The sequence below is a fragment of the Ovis aries genome, chromosome 2 (genome assembly GCF_016772045.2).
Source record: "Ovis aries strain OAR_USU_Benz2616 breed Rambouillet chromosome 2, ARS-UI_Ramb_v3.0, whole genome shotgun sequence".
NCBI classification, from domain to species: Eukaryota; Metazoa; Chordata; class Mammalia; order Artiodactyla; family Bovidae; genus Ovis; species Ovis aries.
The window spans coordinates 11,363,648-11,383,145 of NC_056055.1; the positions used below are offsets into that span (position 1 = coordinate 11,363,648).

General features: G+C 41.5%; 1 protein-coding gene across 7 annotated transcripts in view; it reads left to right on the top strand.

Moving 5' to 3' along the window:
* The window catches only part of SUSD1 (sushi domain containing 1), a 135,445-nt gene that overhangs the window by 18,151 nt on the left and 97,796 nt on the right, over positions 1-19,498 (top strand). For all 7 annotated transcript variants that reach the window (XR_009599115.1, XM_012113334.5, XM_060408913.1 and 4 more), the window contains 3 exons: positions 588-743; positions 10,999-11,151; positions 11,967-12,146. Coding sequence is in view for 6 of the 7 variants with exons in the window: in XM_012113334.5 (XP_011968724.3) it covers positions 588-743; positions 10,999-11,151; positions 11,967-12,146 (489 nt within the window). In the remaining variant the exon portion in view is untranslated. The remainder of the gene's footprint in view (positions 1-587; positions 744-10,998; positions 11,152-11,966; positions 12,147-19,498) is intronic.

The following is a 19,498-nucleotide window of genomic DNA, read 5'->3' on the forward strand; positions in this document are numbered from 1 at the left end:
CACGCATCCAGGTTCCAGCCCCTTCTCACTGGGTGATTAACATTGTTTATATGGATCACTAACGATCAGCAGGAGCTGCCCCTGCCACTGTATTAGCCCTGCCCCCGGATGAGTCTTGAGCGCTAATTCCATTGTGTGTCCTGGTGACTCAGAAGTAACAAATTTTCCAGTTAATCATTGGATGCAAAATCATTCTACTTTGATTTTTGTAAAAAAAAGGCAAGAGAATGGCTGAGCTGGAAAAGTGGGATTCTGCTGGATTTTTCCCCCCAGGCCTATGACAAGATCTTTTTAAGTGTGAGAAGTTCAAAAAGCATCTCCATCTCCCCGTCTTCAAGTAGGATGGGCTATCAGAATGAGATGTTGAGTTTCTCTTGTGGTTTCGTATGCACTTGGCATGAGATGAGGAGCCCATGTTCCGGAGCTTGAGAAGTATAGTGAGTGGAGGAGAGGCTGGGGAAATAGATCTTTCTGCTGTTGTCGTAGAATATTGATTCCCAAGTCCATAGCACAGGAGAACAGTCTGGGTGGTTGATCATGGTATGGCGTGACAGCCCTTTCTGTCCTTTGTCTCAATGTACCTACAGATAAAGATGAGTGCCAGTTTGGAGCCAGTGTGGTCTGTGGGAACCATACATCTTGCCACAACACACCCGGAGGCTTTTATTGCATTTGCCTGGAAGGATATCGAGCCACAAACAACAACAAGACATTCATCCCCAATGACGGCACCTATTGCACAGGTACTCAGGAAGGGGGTTGCAGATGGCAACGCGGTGATGGCCGAGGGTACCTGGTACCTGGGATGTGGAGGATGGGGGGTATTTGGACATGGCCTGAGTATTAGTTAGTATCAGGGAATTAGTGTTCATTTTGTTAGAAGGAATAGCTGTATTGTAGTATTTTAGGATAATATTCTTATTTTGGGAGCTGCATGCTAAAGTATCTAGGAGTGTTATTATGAAGCTTCTGGTGTAGTGTTTATCTATAAGATACTTTAAATGGCAAAATGTGAATGATTGTTGAATCTTGGGGGTGGAGGTAGAACTAGGGGAGACTGTAATATTCTTTTGCTTGCTCTGTGTGTCTGAAATGTTTCATAACAAACAGCAAGGAGAGATTCTTCGAGATGGTGTGCCACCTTTGGAGGGACTGTGGTACTCGTCAGCTCTGTGCACACTGCCCCAGGGATGAGCTCTGTAATGCACCTATTAGAGTTGTGGGCTTTTCTCCTGGAGGAATAAGCTGAGTGAGGAGCACAACTTTTAGGATTTCAGTAGCTTTGAAGGTCAGGTTTTGGACATATGTTGGTCAAATAAAAGGGGTGGGCAAAGGCCTCCTAATTTTCAGTAGCTCCTGTTATTATTTTCATGATTATATGTCATGATAATATAGCTCTTGGATTTTCTAAGGAAATCTTTGAAACAGTAATGAGGAGGAAAGGCAAGAAAAGACTCCTGGTTCTAAGATGGTTTTGTGTGGACTTAATGATTCTTCTTGAGGAGGTCATGGCAACCCACTCCAGTATTCTTGCCTGGAGAATCCTATGGACGGAGGAACCTGGCAGGCTACAGTCCATAGCATCACAAAGAGTTGGACAGGACAGGAGCGACTTAGCAGGCACAATGACTCTTCTTAAAAAGCTTTGTGATATTTAAAGGTTTGGGGGAGACACGAGAGAGGAGAGCATTTTTTATCTTTTTCCCAGGAACCGCGGGTTCTGATGCTCGGATTCATTCTCCCTCTTGACCTGTACCAAGGTAAAAGTCCCTCAAAGGGTACATTTGATTTATTCTTGGCATGAATGAGCACGTTCCCTCAGAGAAAACATTTTATAATTTCTTGTTGTTTTAGGTAGCAAATTACTTGTTACATGATTGCAGAAGTGCAGTGTTTCGGAATTAAATTAGGTGCCTTAAAAAAAACACTTGGAAGATGATGGTTCATTCAATATACATTTTTCATGCGCTTCCTACATGCCAAGGATGTGCTAGTAGGAGGTGATGGCGGATAGCTAATTTCAGTATAATGTATTAGTCATGGGTAAGCAGAGGGCACTTTCCAGAGTCTGGAATCCTTGGAGGCACTTACCTTGGAAGTGGGTGAGAGATGCGGTGCTTTCCGGAGGGCTTAACACCTGAAATTGTGTTTTCAAGTCTGTGGGAGTTTGACAGGAAAAATTTTGTAACAGTATGTTTCAGTATAGTTTCCAAGGATGCATTATGTTTTTTAAAGGGTATGAAGAAGGAAAAGGAAGAAAAGAAATATTATATGCAAGGGCCAAATAGATGTCAGCTTAGGAAGAACTGACCTTCCTGGAACAAAATCCTTATCTAGGCTCTGGTTCTATTTATTCTACTTCTTATAATTATTTAGTGACCTTCCCCTTTAAAAAAAAAAACGGAGGTATAGTTCATTAAACCACAAAATGCCCTCTTTTAAAGGGTACAATTCAGTGGTTTTCAGTATAATTCAAAATAGTTGTGCAACAATCTCCACTACTCGATTTTAGAACCTCCCTTTAACCCTCAAAAGAAACCCCATATCCAATGGCAGTTATTCCCATTACTTTTTTTTTTTTTGAGGCCTTTATTTATTACTTTGTAAAACCTGATGGATGACTTTTCTTGATGACACTGAGTTTCTTGCAGAGTCACAGTTTCACAGAAACACCAGTGGACTTTAGGTAGGGCAGAAGCTCTAGCAAGTTTGGGGGTATCAGCAGTTATCCAGTGCTTGCCTGGAACCAGAAGAGTATAAATCCCAGTTCTTGAATTCTGAGAAATTCCTGGGACTTGGTGTTCATTGTGCTCTGCAGGGTTCAAGTCAAGTTCAGGAGCTGTTGCAGGTAGGCCTCCTTGGATGTCACTGAGTATGGATGAGGGCTGAGCTGCAGCAGTTCTGGTGCTGGAGAACCCACAGATGTTCTGGTCCCCAGGCTGCCCCTGGAATGACTCCTGGCAATCCTGGAAACTTTGCGATGAGCCACAACCCAGAGGAAGAAGCTCCATGGCGCTTGCAGCATGAGGGCATTCCAAAATGCCGGAGGCCTGGACAAAGGCGTTGCTGTCCCTCGTGATGGTCTTCATTTCTTCACATCCTTGCCAACACTGGATAATATCAATAACAGTCTCCATCTTAAATGGGTGTTTGTGTTCCTCTACTGTAGCTTCCTAAGATATAGGTTTCTGAGCTGAATTTGGCGTTTGAGGAGGGACTGTGCCCTCTGTTTTAGAGCATTTAAATGAAAGAAGAGAGTGAAAAAGTTGGCTTAAAACTCAACATTCAGAAAACTAAGATTATAGCATCCAGTCCCATCACTTCATGGCAGATAGATGGGGAAACAGTGGAAACAGTGGTTGACTTTGTTTTTCTGGGCTCCAAAATCACTGCAGATGGCGATTGCAGCAGTGAAATTAAAAAACACTTGCTCCTTGGAAGGAAAGTTATGACCAACCTAGACAGCATATTAAAAAGCAGAGACATTACTTTGCCAACAAAGGTCCGTCTAGTCAAGGCTATGGTTTATTCAGTGGTCATGTATGGATGTGAGAGTTGGACTATGAAGAAAGCTGAGCACTGAAGAATTGATGCTTTTGAACTGTGGCGTTGGAGAAGACTCTTGAGAGTCCCTTGGACTGCAAGGAAATCCAGCCAGTCCATCCTACAGGAGACCAGTCCTGGGTGTTCATTGGAAGGACTGATGTTGAGGCTGAAACTCCAATACTTTGGCCACCTCATGCGAAGAGCTGATTGATTGGAAAAGACCCTGATGCTGGGAGGGATTGGGGGCAGGAAGAGAAGGGGGCGACAGAGGATGGGATGGTTGGATGGCATCACTGACTCGATGGACATGGGTTTGGGTGGACTCCGGTAGTTGGTGATGGACAGGGAGGCCTGGCGTGCTGAGGTTCATGGGGTTACAAAGAGTCGGACACGACTGAGCTGCTGAACTGAACTGAAATCTAGCATTTAAATCAAGCTGTGTGGCCACTCCCCTGCCTCTAGCCAAGAACCCCCTGCAAGGATGTGTACGTGTGCATGCTCATTGTTCATGGTCAGGGTCAGGCGTGGGTTATGAAGGAGTGGCTTGTGCTCTAGGGAGAGCTGAGTCAGTAGAGAAGCGAGGCCCATTCACAAATTGGCTAACAAGTGTTGAGGACCAAAGATCAAGCAGGCACTGTGTTAAGTGCTTTCCACATGTTTTATTTAATCTGTGCCAAAAAACCCTACTATAATTAACTTCATTTTTCAGAAGTGGTTTGGAAAGGTTAAAGAACAGACATTAGTACAACTAGTAGGTAGCAGAATCCATTCTCCAACCTGGGTCTGTTCGACTTTCAAATCCATGAAAGAATTTTAAATATAGAACATCAGGGCTCTGGGATGAGGCCAGAGTGTCCTGCTCGGTTTTGCTTTATTTTCTACCAAAGTATGGTTCTGGCTGTGGATAAAGTTAAATAATCTTATATATAGAATGAGGCATAGGGAATTTTCTCCCTTGATTAGTTAACTATGTTAATACGGTTGCTCAGAACATTTTTTTCTTCACAAGCAAACATGTTATAACCTTGGAGACCCAATGGAATCTACCACTACGTGGGGGAGTTTGTCCTGTTGAGCTTAATGTGATGACCTTAACATGTCTATCCAGTCAAGATCTAGAACAGTTTAGTAAAGGTAGGCTTTGGGAGCATTAGGAAATAGCAGAGGATTAAATGTGAAAATCATGTCGTAGTCATCTCAGTGACATATGGTAAATACATCTAGACTTCCTTAAGGCAATTGATGTTCCTGACAATCTCTGTGGATAAGACAGAGAATTATTGATTGGATGATGTTAAAATTAGATTGTAAAGGAAGAAACAGTGTGGTGTAGTGTTTAAGGATATGGTCTCAGGAGCCAGACCCCTGGCTTCTGATTCTAGCCTTTCCACCATTTAACCTGCATGGCTTCACGTTAACCATTCTGTGCTTCAGTTACTTCATCTGTAAAACGGGGATAATAATAGCATCAACCTCCCAGGGTTTTTGTGAAGAATAAATAAGATGGAAAATAATCATTAATAAGTAACAAAGTGTTTAGAACAGTGCTTGATGTGCACAAGATGACATGCAGGAGTTATCGTTATTAATAGTCATTATAACAATTATTGTTATTAGGCTGTTGAATGACTGTACACAAAGCAAATGGATTAATGCCTGCAGTGACTCATACAGAGCTAATCAGTATCTAGAAACTCCAAGTGTTTTCCATACCACTGCATTTTTGCCTTATAATACTTGGGCCTTTAATTTTTAGTAGCTCCTGAAAAATTAATTTATTCCTACTCACTACTTTTTAGGAATCTGGGGCAGGTGGACAGGCTGGAAAATGGTTTCTGTGTTAAAAATGTATACATACACACATTTTACAAATTCCTCAGGGGGGGCGGGATCTTACTAAACTAAGATGATAGATCCAGTCTAGGAACACAGTGCTGAAATCATTTCTAAAGTCTGTCCTAGATTGAGATTGATTTTAAGAATCCTTTCTTAACAGTTACCCAAACTTCCATGATTTTGTTATCAACAATGTTTGTTGGGTTTGCCTGGTGGCTCAGTTGAATCTGCCTGCCAATTCAGGAGACATGGGTTTGATCCCTGATCTGGGAAGATCCCACAGGCAAACAAGCCCATGTGCCACAACTATTGAGCTTGTGCTCTAGAGCCCGGGAGCTGCAACTGCTGAAGTCTGTGCTCCCTAGAGCCCTTGTCCCTAGAGCCTGTGCTCCCTGCTCCGAAACAACAAAAGCTGCGGTGATGAGGAACCTGGACACCTCAGCTAGAGAGTAGCCCCTGTTCGCTGCAACTAGAGGAAAAGCCCACAGAGCAACAAAGACCCAGCACAGCCAAAAATAGATAAGTTAACAACATTGTAGAAGAAAGAGCAAAAAGCAATGTTTGTTTGACTGGTTTCACTTCTCACCACCCTTTGTTGTGTTTTATGTGTCTTCTCCTCTCTTGACAATATTTATTCTGATTTTTTTTTGTCAGTAGTGTGGTTCTTGAGATCATTCATGTTCTAAAATGTCATTCCCTTCCTTAAATATAGCACAATGTTTTGCTCTGCTTTCCTTAGAACTCTGTACATATTACTCCTGTGCTATCTGGCATTTAGTGTTTTAGACAAGAAGTCCTGGGTCAGATTGCTTCTCTTTTCCTCATAAATTACTATTCCCTTCTCTCAGGAGGTTTATAGATTTTTCTCTTCTCCCTTGAAACCCAGAATGACTCATTTTTCAACATTCATGCCTGTCACCTTAAAAGGCTATTTTTTATTTGAATACAAAACTGGAGCGTTTTTTTTGACATTAAATTTTTATATATTTACTCCATTTTCTTCCGTAATTCCTTTTAAATAGATACTGAATGTTTGGGGTCTGTCCTCATATTATTTTTTTGTCCCATAATTTCTATCTTAGATAATTAATTTTTCTATGTGTTTTGGAGAATTCCTTGAGTTGAAATTTGTGCGTTTATTTTCAGTGCCTCTATTGAGCTTTTATTTTTGGCATTCATATTTTGCTTTTAATTTCCAAGACTTCATTTTTTTTCCCCTCAGAAATTCCCTTTTTCATTAATACAGTATCTTCTTCACCTTATTTGGATTTCAGCATCTCTTCCTATGTCAGGAGTGTCTTAGTTAACTCTACTCCTCCCACCCCACAATGCCCCCCAAATTTAGTGGTTTAAAACAACAATTTATTATTTGCTACAGTTCTGTGGCTAGCTGGTTTTGTCACCTGTGTACAGATACTCAAGTGGTGGCTGGTCTAGGCTGGGCTGATGAAAGAAAGCCTCTCTCACCTACGGCTCGGTTAGAGTGTGTGTGTGTGTGTGTGTGTGTGTGTGTGTGTGTGCGCGCAGTTGTGTCCGACTCTTTGCGACCCTTTGGACTGTACCTCTCCAGGCTCTTTTGACCATGGCGTGGAATTTTCCAGACAAGAATACTGGAGTGGGTTGCCATTTCCTACTCCAGGAGCTCTATCCATGTCTCTTGCGTCTCCTGTGTTGGCAGGCGGATTCTTTACCACCAGCGTCACCTGGACCTTGATTCTAGCTGTCAAGCAGGCCACCTTAGCTCTCCTTCACGCAGTATCTCGTCCTTAGGGCCTCTCTGACTGGCCTGTCTCCCAAGCACCGCAGCCTGGGTTTTCTGTAGCGTGGACACTGGATTCCAGCTGAGGGAGAGAGGAAGCTGCCAGGCGTCGCCTAAGGCGATGTCCAGAGCAGGCGCCATGTTGCTTCTGCCAAGTTCCGTTGGACAAAGCCAGTCTCAAGAGCGGCTCAAGAGGAGGGGAAATGGATTCCATTCTTGATGGGAAGAGAGGCAAGAAAGGAAGGGGAAGAGTTGTTGACAGCCATCTTTGGAGTGCATTTCCCACAGAGTTTCCCAAAGATGTAGGTTGATCAGAATTGGTCCCTTGGGTCTCCTCCAGCAACTGAATGAATTACTGTTTCCCGGACAACAACCAGCTAGCAACGAGGCAGGTATTCCTTGGCCCAAAACCCCAAACCAAACAAACCAGTATGAAGACTATAGTGAATTTTAATAAAATCACTAAACAAAAATATGAAAGGATTCTGAGATTATATTCTTCCTTTTGGGCAGGGGCATTGTTAAAACGTTCTTTTTTATTTTTTAAATGAAATGATAGTGTTAGTTTTTTTGAGAAAAAAAAAGACTTTACTGGAAAATTAGAATATTGGTCAAAGAAAAGAAATGCAAGAAGGCAAAGTGGTTGTCTGAGAAGATTTTACAAATAGCTGAGGGAAGAAGAGAAGCAAAAGGTAAAGGAGAAAGGGGAAGATAATACCCAACTGAATTCAGAGTTCCAGAGAACAGCAAGGAGAGATGAGAAGGCCTTAAGTGAACCATGCAAAGAAATAGAGAAAAACAATAGAATGGGAAAGACTAGAGATCTCTTCAAGAAAACTGGAGATATCAAGGGAACATTTTGTGCAAGGATGGACATGATAAAGGACATAAATGGTAAGATTAAGAAGAGGTGGTAAGAACACAGAAAACTATACAAAAAAGGTCTCAGTGACCTGGATAACCATGATAGTGTGGTCACTCACCTAGAGCCAGACATCCTGGAGTGTCAAGTCAAGTGGGCCCTTGGAAGCATCACTATGAACAAAGCTAGTGGAGGTGACAGAATTCCAGGTGAGCTATTTCAAATCCAAAAAGATGATGCTGTGGAAGTGCTGCACTCAATATGCCAGCAAATTTGGAAAACTCAGCAGTGTCCACAGGACTGGGAAAGGTCAGTTTTCATTCCAGTCCCAAAGAAGGGCAATGCCAGAGAATGCTCAAACTGCAGTTGCACTTATTGTATATGTTAGCAAGGATATGCTCAGAATCCTTCAAGGGAGGCTTCAGCAGTGAACTTAGAATTTCCAGATGTACAAGCTGAGTTTAGAAAAGGCAGAGGAACCAGAGACCGGATTGCCAACATTTGTTGGATCATAAAGAAAACAAGGGAATTCCAGAAAAATATCTACTTCTTCTTCATTGATTACACTAAAGTCTTTGACTGTGTGGAATGCAACAAAAGGGAAAATTCTTAGAGAGATGGGAATACCAGACCACCTGACTTGTCTTCTGAGAAACTTGTATGTGGGTCAAGAAGCAACAGTTAGAACCTTACATGGAACAACTGAGTGCCTCAAAATTGGGAAAGGAGTGTGACAGGGCTGTATATTGTCACCCAGCTATTTAACTACTATGCAGAGTACATCATGCAAAATGCCAGGCTGGATGAAGCACAAGCTGGAATCAAGATTGCCAGGAGAAATATCAACAACATCAGATATGAAGAAGATACCAACTCTAATGGCACAAAGAGAAGAGGAATTAAAGAGCCACTTGATGAGGGTGAAAGAGGAAAGTGAAAAAGCTGGCTTAAAACTCAGTATTCAAACACTAAGATCTTGGTAGCCAGTCCCATCACTTCATGATAAATAGAAAGGGAAAAAGTGGAAGCAGTGACAGATTTTATTTTCTTGGGCTCCCAAATTATTGCATACAGTGACTGCAATCATGAAATTAAAAGAATTTTACTCCTGGGGAAAAAAAGCTATGACAAACCTAGACAATATATTAAAAAGCAGAGATATCACTTTGCTGACAAAGGTCCGTCTAGTCAAAGCTATGGTTTTTCCAGTAGTTCATGTATGGATGTGGGAATTGGACCATGAAAAAGGCTGAGTGCTAAAGAATTGATGCTTTTGAATTGTGGTGCTGGAGAAGACTCTTGAGAGTTCCTTGGACTACAAGGAGATCAAGCCAGTCAATTCTAAAGGAAATCAGTCCTGAATATTCATTGCGAGGACTGATGCTGAAGCTGATGCTCCAGTACTTTGGCCACCAGATGTAAAGAGCTGACTCATTGGAAAAGACTCTGATGATGGGAAAGACTGAAGGCAAAAAGAGAAGGGGGCAACAGAGGATGAGATGATTAGATAGCATCATTGCCTCAATGGACATGAATTTGAGCAAACTTTGAGAGATAATGGAAGACAGAGGAGCCTAGAAGTCCACGGGGTTGCAAAGAGTTGGACAGGACTTAGTAATTGAACAACAACAACAACATCAACAACAATATCAGTTCTTCCAAAATCACAGGTCTTTGAAATCCCAGAGTCTGGGAACAATCAGACTTTCTTCAGTCACACTGCCCCTTCTGTCCTCTGTCCCCCTGATAGTTCTTGGAAAAAGTCCCCTTTTACTTAAGGTACTTTTCTTTCTCTAAGTGAAATAGGTGTGTCTGTGGCTCTGATGGAGTTTCTAAAGCTTTAAATTTTGTTCAGTAAGCCAAGTCTGAGGGGAAAAACTGCTAACTTGCAGAAAGATTTCTTTTTTTCAGCCTCTGAATGATTGTGTGGTTTTTACTCCTGCACCTGCTACCACTGGCAATCTTTAGTCAAAGGGAAAAGTCTGCTAAGAAACATGTCTTATCCTTCTTGAAGGCTGTTTTAAGCACTTCTGGGCTTGGTAAAATTAGTGAGACCCTTCTAAGTAGCTTCTTTTCTTCTTGCCTTATGCTCATGAAACCTTTTTCACTCTGGTCTAAGCTGTTTTGTATTAGGAGTTCTTCAGATATTTTAACATGAAGTTGATGCCAGCCTTATTTTATAGTAATTTATTTTTTTTACCATACTTATTCAGGTTCATTTTGTTGGTTTGTCAAGAGAGTTGGTAATAGTTGTTGGCTTTTATAAATTTTCAGAACACATTGACAAATATTTATTGAGCACCTGTTGGTGCCTATGATATGGACACAGGAGAAGAACTCTTAAGGAGTACAACAAATTTGTGATACAGTTACAAACAAATGCATCTACTTAAAAGTGTAGATTGAGAATGTGAGAAGTGGCTATCAGGAAGAATGGATAAAGGAGATGTGCCATGTTTATACAATGGAATATTACTCAGCCGTTAAAAAGAACAAAATAAAGCCATTTGCAGCAACGTGGGTGGACCTGGAGATTGTTACACTGAGTGAAGTAAGTCAGACAGAAAAGGAGAAATAGCACACAACATCCTGAATATGTGGAATCTAAAAAAAATGGTATAAATGAACTTATAAAACAGAGACTCACAAACTTTCAGAATAACCTTATGGTTGCTGGGGGGTAGGGAAGGGGATAGTTTGGGAGTTTGGGATGGACATGTACACACTGCCAAGGACCTACTGTTCAGTACAGGGAACTCTGCTCAGTGTATGTGGCAGCCTGGATGGGAGGGGAGTTTGGGGGAGAGTGGATACGAGTATATGTATGGGCGAGTTCCTTCTCTGTTCACTCGAAACTATTGCAACACTGGTAATCGGCTTAACCCCAACACAAAATGAAAAGTTAAATCCCCCAGCACAAAGAAGAAATGGCTATCACAATGTCCAACCCTCTTCTCCTTTTTGTTTTTCTCTCCCTTCTTGTATGGGTCTCAAGACATAGATGAGTGTGAGGTTTCCAGCCGATGCAGGTATGGAGGGCGGTGTGTGAACACTCATGGGAGCTATGAATGCTACTGTATGGATGGATACTTGCCAAAAGGTGGACCTGTGCCTTTCCATCCAACCAGAGATGCCACGTTATGCACAGGTGGGTTCCTGCCAAAGAATGCAGCATCCGAAGGTGAGAGTCTATTGATGACTCTCCTGCTCTGAGCCTAAGTCAATGGGTCTGTGTTGAGGATGTTGGTGGGGATTTGTGTTTTGCATATTTATAACCTATAAAATTAAATAAGTCATGATAGAGGGGGCTATATTAAAGTTAAAAAAAACTTTAGGGATTTTTGTAGTCAATAGATATTCAGATATTAACCATTATATTAGATAGTAAACACAGCTAATCTGGTAAGGACCAGCATCTCAAAAGTTACCAAGGAAGTTATAAAGGCTTATATATTTTAGGATATTGTGCAAAACGAAAGTTATACTTTGTTGGGCTAGGCTTCTCTTCATTGTTGTTTAGTCCCTAAGTCATGTCTGACTTTTGTGTAACCCCGTTGACTGTAGCCCAGATAAGGATACTGGAGTGGGTTACCATTTCCTTCTTCAGGGGATCTTCCCAACTCAGGGATCGAACTCACGTCTCCTTCATTGGCCGGTGGGTTCTTTACCCCTGAGTCACCAGGGAAGCCCATGGGCTTATCTTTAGTTAGTGTAAATTAGTGAGAGCTGATTGCCAGATCCTTTCAGTTTTGTGCTGTTACTTGTGGAAGACCAGACGATTGAATAGAGACACTCGTTGGAAACGTGCCCAGAAGTCTTGTAGAAATGAGTCAGTCTATTTTAAAATGTGACTCGCGTGTGTATATGTAAGGGAAGAGAGGAAAAAATAAAGATGGAAAGAGATTATGTATTTTGAAAATATACGTTCATATAGTAACAAGTTTGACATTAATTTATTTTCAGAAATAGACTGTGGGACCCCTCCTGAGATTCCAGGTGGCTATATCATAGGAAATTATACCTCTAGGCTTGGCAGTCAGGTTCATTATGCTTGCAAAGAAGGATTCTTCAGTGACTCAGAAGATACAGTTTCCAGCTGCACGGCCATGGGCACATGGGACTCCCCCAAATTAAACTGCCAAGGTGAGTTTTCCGAAGGTCCAGCTTCCCAGCTTACAGCATCTGGAGGCTGTTTTCCTATTTCTCTCTAAATCTCTTTTTGGGATAATGAATGAAGTAAATAAATCCAATAATTTCTTGTTGTTTCTACTAGGTTTTCAGTTGATTCTCTTGGTTTTTAAAGGAATAATATCATCTGCTAATGATGATAATTCCATCTTTCATTTTCCCATGTTTATAATAGTCATGTTTTTCTCCTAACTGACCACTTAGCTAGTGTTTTCAGAGCAAAAGTTTAAGTATTAGTATTGACTTTGAACTTTCTTTCCTTATTCCTGACTTTCATGGGAGTGGTTTGAATATTTCATAATCAGTCATGATTCTGGCTTTCTGATGTTACCGACATCTAGTTATGTTTTTATGTACACTGATAGAGAGCTATGTGCTAAGTTCTGTTCTAAGCACTCATTCAGTCCTTACAATATCCCTATGAATGTGTGCTATTATTATCACACTTTACAGATGGAAAAACTGAGGCATGGAAAAGTTAAGTAATTTGTTTAAGGTTATTGAACTAGTGATAGAGCTGACATTTGAACTCAAAATTCTAGTTTCTGAGGTTGTATGCTTAATCACTCCTGTTTTTGTGATGCTGTTGGCTTCTGGTTTGTTTTCTACTTTTGTCTTCATCATTTTACCAGTTTTTGGCTATATATACATAATATTAAGGAAGTATTCATCTATTTCCATTTTTTACTGGGATTTGTATTATTTTTATCATGTCTTTTAAGCATGTATTAAAGTGAAAGTGAAAGTGAAGTTGCTCAGTCCTGTCCGACTCTTTTGCGACCCCATGGGCTGTAGCCTACCAGGCTCCTCTGTCCATGGGATTTTCCAGGCAATAGTCCTGGAGTAGATTGCCATTTCCTTCTCCAGGGGATCTTCCCAACCCAGGGATCGAACCTGGGTCTCCCGCATTGTAGACAGACGCTTTACCGTCTGAGCCACCAGGGAAGTCCAAGCATGTATTAAGGTGATCATGTATACTTTTCTCCTTTCAACCAGTTATATGTTGGTTTATATTATTAAATTTCCTAATAATGATCAATACTAGTTGCTGGAATGGATTCTTCTGGGTCTTTGGTATTTTATTCTTTCAGTCTGGATTATATTTCCTAAATAGTATCTAAAATTCTTGCATTGATATTCATAAGTAAGATTGGTCTATTTTCTTTTCTATGCTATCTTTGGTGGTATAGTTATTAATGTTATTCTAAATTTTGAGAAAAGAAAGTGAAAGCATTTCCTTCTTTCTGTATTATCTGGAATACAATAAACAGGATTTTTGAAGATTTCACCTGGAAAACCATCTGGATGTGGTACTTGGGGAGAGGTAGTCCTTGGGATATTAAAAAAGAAAATGAATACTTACTGGTCCTGTTTAAGTTTCCTATTCCTTTTGACATTCATTTTGGTAATTTACATGTTCTTAAAAACATCATCAATTTCAAATTTATTTGCAGAGAGAAGGGTAAGGCACTCACTTACTTTATACTCACTTACTTTTTGATTTCCTGTAGTTATATGTGTTATACTACTGAAATATTGGAGACGGTTTCAAATGTCTATCGATAAAGAAAGAAATTAGTCAAATAAATCATAGCATATACATGAGCTGGACTATTCTGAAGCTAATATGTTGAAAAGAATGTTTACTGACATAGGTATATTAACAGTATATTACTGAATTACAAACCATATGAATAATATGCCCTTAATTTTGAAAATTTTCACATATACACATTTATGAAAAAGTTTGAAAGCTATGCATTAAAACGTTAACTGTGCAGAGGAATTCCCTGGTGATCCAGTGGTTAGGACTCCTCACTTCCACTGCAAGGGGCACGGGTTTGGTCCCTGGTGGGCGAACCAAGCTCCTGTATTCCATGCTGCTGTGCTTAGTTGCTCAGTCCTGTCCAACTCTGTGTGACCCCATGGACTGTAGCCCTCCAGTCTCCTCTGTCAATGGGGATTCTCCAGGCAAGAATACTGGAGTGGGTTGCCATGCCATCCTCCAGGGGATCTTTCCAACCCAGGGATCAAACCCAGGTCTCCCATATTGCAGGCGAGTTCTTTACTGTCTAAGTCACCAGGAACGCCCCCTGGATGCCATAGGGTGCAGCAAAAACAAAGCAAAACAAACCCCGAAAATGTTATTGAAGGAATTTTTTTTTTACGTATTAGACAAAGTAACAAAGTTGTTTCCATTTTGGAAAAAAGAAAATAAAGCAATTTTCATGGAAGTTATTGTGTATCTGAGAAACCTCAGCGATGGGCTTGGCTAAATTAATCCTTTTGATATTCTGATTTGCGATTCAGGCTCTGATAGCATTCTGATAATTGTCATCCTGGGGGTTAAGGAATTCTAAAAGTACATTTTAGTTCTCACATTGTCTTTCTGTGGATCAATTAAAATACAGAACTGAGATTAAAATGTGCCATAATGCATGTCAAAGAACTCCCTAGAGATTTAAGTAAGAAACTTTATATAAGACAATTCATATTACTTTGAAAATCAGTCATCATCCAGATTATTGAACTGAGAATGTAGAAAGTTAATTTAGAGAAGAGTGCTTGTTCCATTCCCCAAAGAACTGTCACTTAGCAGGTCTTCATTTCTTTCTTCCCTCCGGTTATAACTGTTCCCTGTGCTTGCTGACACCCTCCCCCGTGTCACCACATGGCCACCGGCTTCTCCCTGCTACGCTTTCTCTCTAAGCTCACACCTTCATATTTATCCTTCTTCAGTCTTCTTTGGGGCTCCAGAATCTGGGCCCTGTGCCAGCCGGCACTGTATTTTTAGTTGAGCGTTATGAAGCCACAGGAATTGGGAATTCCGCTGAAAACACTAGCAAACTGTGAACTTGGATGCTGAAGAGCAGGTACTTATGAAAGGAGCAGCTGTGTGGTCCAGATGGCAGCGTGTGTGTCTGAGGATGGACTTCCCCACCAGAGAAGGCACAGTTGGCGGATCCTGCTGTTTGCCTTCTCCCAATTACTGGAGGCTCTGCTGCTGCTTTGGTGAGGGGGGATGGAGGGAGGCTGTGACATAAGTTCCCTGTTCAAGCAGGCCTCAGAAGTGGATGATGGAAGGGAAAATGACACCTTCCAAAATAGGTAAGACTTTGTGGAAACGTGCATCACACATTTCCAGCATCTCTCTGGAGAAGACAATCTCTAGCTTGCATTTCCTTTGTTGTTCAGTTTCTAAGTCATGTCTGACTCTTTGCCACCCCATGGACTGCAGCAAGTCAGGCTTCCCTGTCCTTCAGTGTCTCCCAGAGTTTGCTAAATTCATGTCCATTGAGTTGGTGATGCCATCCAACCACTTCATCGTTTATTGCCCCCTTCTCCTGCCCTCCATCTTTCCCAGCATTAAGGTCTTTTCCAGTGAGTCGGCTCTTCATATCAGGTGGCCAAGGTATTGGAGCTTCAGCTTCAGCATTAGTCCTTCCAGAAAATATTTGGGGTTGATTTCCCTTAGGATTGACTGATTTGATCTCCCTGCTGTCCAAGGGATTTTTAAGAGTCTTCTCAGCACCACAGTCCTAAAGTATCAATTCTTCAGTGCTCAACCTTCTTTCTGGTCCAACCCTTGACACCTGTACACAACTACTGGTAAAACCGTAGCTTTGACTGGACAGACCTTCATTGGCAAAGTGATGTCTCTGCTTTTTAATAGGCTGTCTAGGTTTGTCATAGCTCTTATTTTGCTATTACTATTTTTTTTTTTTTAATTTTCGGAAAAGGTGCCAGTTCTAAGTGACAGCTTAAAGAATTTGAGTTTTAAAAAATTCAGCCAAGCCAAGAGCAAGGTGAGGGAGTCACTTTAACCACATTATCATTAGCAACAAATCCAGAGTCCAGCTCTGATGCTGTACCTGATAGATCCTGTGACTAGGCAAGTCTGGAATCTAGAAGGAGAAAAACCAGATACACCATGAACTGTTCTATAAGTGTGAATTCTCAAGTATCACGTAAGAAAAATGGGTAAAACCTTAGAGAGTTCAGACGGAGAGATGGGTGGGTCAAGGATGAGGTGGCATTTGCATTCTTCCGTTTGGGTAGTGACAGTGGTTAGCAGCGTAGGTGGGCCAGTTGAGGGTTCTGGGACCATCCAGGTTTGTTCCCATCATTTTGGGGGCCTTATCTTCCTTGCAGGCTGGAGTGCTCACCAGAGTGTGTCTGGTACTGAACAGTCCCTTAAGAATCCACTTAATCTTAAGCAAGAATCTTCTATGCTTGCTCCTTCTTGCTTAAAACTCCTCTAAAAACAGTGAAATGGCCACTGCACCTAGAGTCAGATCCTAACTCCTAACCATGGGTTTTTAAAAAAAATATTTGTTTAATTTATCTATTTGGCTGTATGGGTTCTTAGTTGTGGCATGCAGGATCTAGTTCCCTGACTGGGGATCAAACCCAGGCTCCTTGTACTGGGAGCGCAGAGTCTTAGCCTTTGGACCACCAGGGAAGTTCCATAACCATGGATTTTGAAGCCAACATGGGTCAGGTCCTTTTGTGTTTCTGTACAGGTTACATCTCCCAATATTCTCTCCCAACCAGTATGTCTCTTATCAGCTTCAAGGCCTTTTCTCTCTACTTGAAATAATTGCCAATCTGCTTTAAAACATTGTTATTGTGGTAGACCACACATAGTATAAAGTTCACCGTTTTAGCCATTTATAAGCCATCTATAAACGTACAGTTCAGTGGCATAAAGTGTATTCACAGAGTTGCATGAATCACTGCTGTCCGTTTGCATCATCCAAAACAGAAACTCTGTACCCATTAAAAAAGAATCCCCCATTCCTTCTCTCTCTTCTACTTTCTGTCCCTGTGAATTTGTATTATAGTTACCTCGCATGTGTGGACTCATGCAATACTTGTCTTTTTATGTCTGGCTTATTTGACTTAACATAATATTCTCAAGGTTCATCCATGTTACAGCATGTATAAAACTTCATTCGTTTTTTTCCCTTTTAGTTTCATTGAGAAGTGATTAACATGCATCACTGTATAAATTTAGGGTGTGCAGCATAATGATTTGACTTACATACACCACATCATGAAATGATTATCGCTGTGAATTTAGTGCCAATTCATCGTCACACACAGATACAACATTAAAAAAATAGAAAATGCGGGCAAGTCCCTGGTGGTCCAATGGTTAGGACTCTGCACTTCCACCACAGGCAGCCCAGGTTTGAGCTCTCATCGGAAAACTAAGATCTCACAGGTCAGCTAAATGAATACTTAGAAGCTACACACTGGATGTTTCCATTTAAAAACAAGAAATAGAAAAATGATAGCCTTTTTCCTTGTGATGAGAACTTTTCGGATTTACTCTCAACAATTTTCATATATAATGTATAGCAGTGTCAATTTATCACTTTGTACATTGCATGCCAAGTACTTATTATTTTATGTAACTGGGAGTTTGTACCTTTCGAAGAACATCATTCCTTTTTCAGGCTGAATAATTTTCTATTGTATGTATACACCACATTTAATTTCTTCATTCATCTGTTGAGGGAGGCTATGTACTTTTTGCACAGCAAGCTCCTTTTCATCTTTCAAATTTCAGCTTTGATGTCATCTCTGACATCCTCTTGCTTAGGATGTAACTGTGTTGCTTATTATTATTTTTATGGGACAGACTGGTGAAAAATCAGTCTGGGGGGACATCAAGCACGTATCTTCTTCAGTATCGTCTCTCTGCCTCCTGGCACAGTGCCTGGCATACTTAAGGCCTGTGGAAGCACCCCAAACCTCCCCCAAAAGGTGGCAGAGATGATGGCAGGCATAGTGGACTTGACTTCTGAACTGCGTCCCAGCTTATCCTGTGGCCAAGCCTTGCTGAAAGCCTGGTCTCCTCTTTTCCTGATTCCACACCTTCTTACTCTGTCTTCTGCACCTTCGTGCCTGCTTCTCACCTGGCATGACATTTCTGTGTTTTGATAACCCCCAAACAAGGCTCTGGGGCTGACTCTTGGTTTCCCCATCTCCACACATGTGGCCCTCCAGGATGGATGGCACAATCCTGTGGGCTGATTGCTGAGGCAGGGTTTCTTCTTTGAGTTGGTTAACAAAGGTGGGATGTGGTTTCTCAAGTCTACTAACAGCAGAGCCGGAGCTTGAAGGTTTACAAGGTTTTCCTTAAACATTGTTTGGTTTGCTTTTTAGAAATGCCTTCTGAGGTGGTTACTGTTCTTTTTTAGTGAAAGTCGCTCAGTCATGTCCAACTCTTTGTGACCCCATGGACTATAACCCCATGGTCCGTTGAATTCTCCAGGCCAGAATACTGGAGTGGGTAGCATTTCCCTGCTCCAAGGGATCTTCCTAACCCAGGGATTGAACCCAAGTCTCCCACATTGTAGGCAGATTATTTACCAGCTGAACCATAAGGGAACTAGTTTGGCTTTATTTCCCATTTCATAAATATTCCATTTACAACTAATAATGGGTATCATTTCCCATTAAGAACCAGAACAAGGAAGTGACTTACCTTATGTCACCAGCTTAGATATCAAGTTGAAAACCCAAAGCACCTTTCCAGAAGGCAAATTCCATACAGAAGCAAGCCTTTGTGAGCCCTGGAGGTGGGAGGCAATGGTGAAAGGCTGGAGGGCTCTAGAAGGAGAGACACTAGGGCAAACTTACCTTCCTTCCCAGTGTGGTTTTGAACCCACCCAGAGGGATGTGTGTTGTTGCTGAGTCAACTCTTCATCTTTTAAGATTTTCTTCGTGGAGCCCAATCTCATCTCTACACAGTTGGGGAGGGTTTGAAAAAGCTTTGGCATAAGTTGGAATACAAATGAGTGCATTCAGGGGAGGAGTGGCGGACAAGTTTCATTGCACTGCTGTCTGAATTTTTAGTAGTGTGTGAGGATTCTGGGACCACACCCAGACTTAGCAGGGAAGAGTGCTGAGATCAGCTCCTGATGTCTCTGCCTGGGTGAGAGACGGAGGCGTGGTCGCACGCTTATTTGTGTTTAGCATCTGTGTTCCCGGTGATGGGAGTTTTTGCTCCTTTGAAACTGATTTTCTGGGAGCTCACTACATAATGATCTTTTTTTTTTAAATTAATTTATTTTTTTAAAGTAGTGTTAGTCACTCAGTCGTGTTCGACTCTTTGCAACCTCATGGACTGTAGCCTGCCAGGCTCCTCTCTCCATGGAATTCTCCAGACAAGAATACGGAGTGGATAGCCATCCTCTCCGCCAAGGGATCTTCCCAACCCAGGGATTGAACCCAGGTCTCCCACATTGCAGGCAGATTCTTGACTGTCTGATCCACCAGGGAAGCCAATTAAAAAA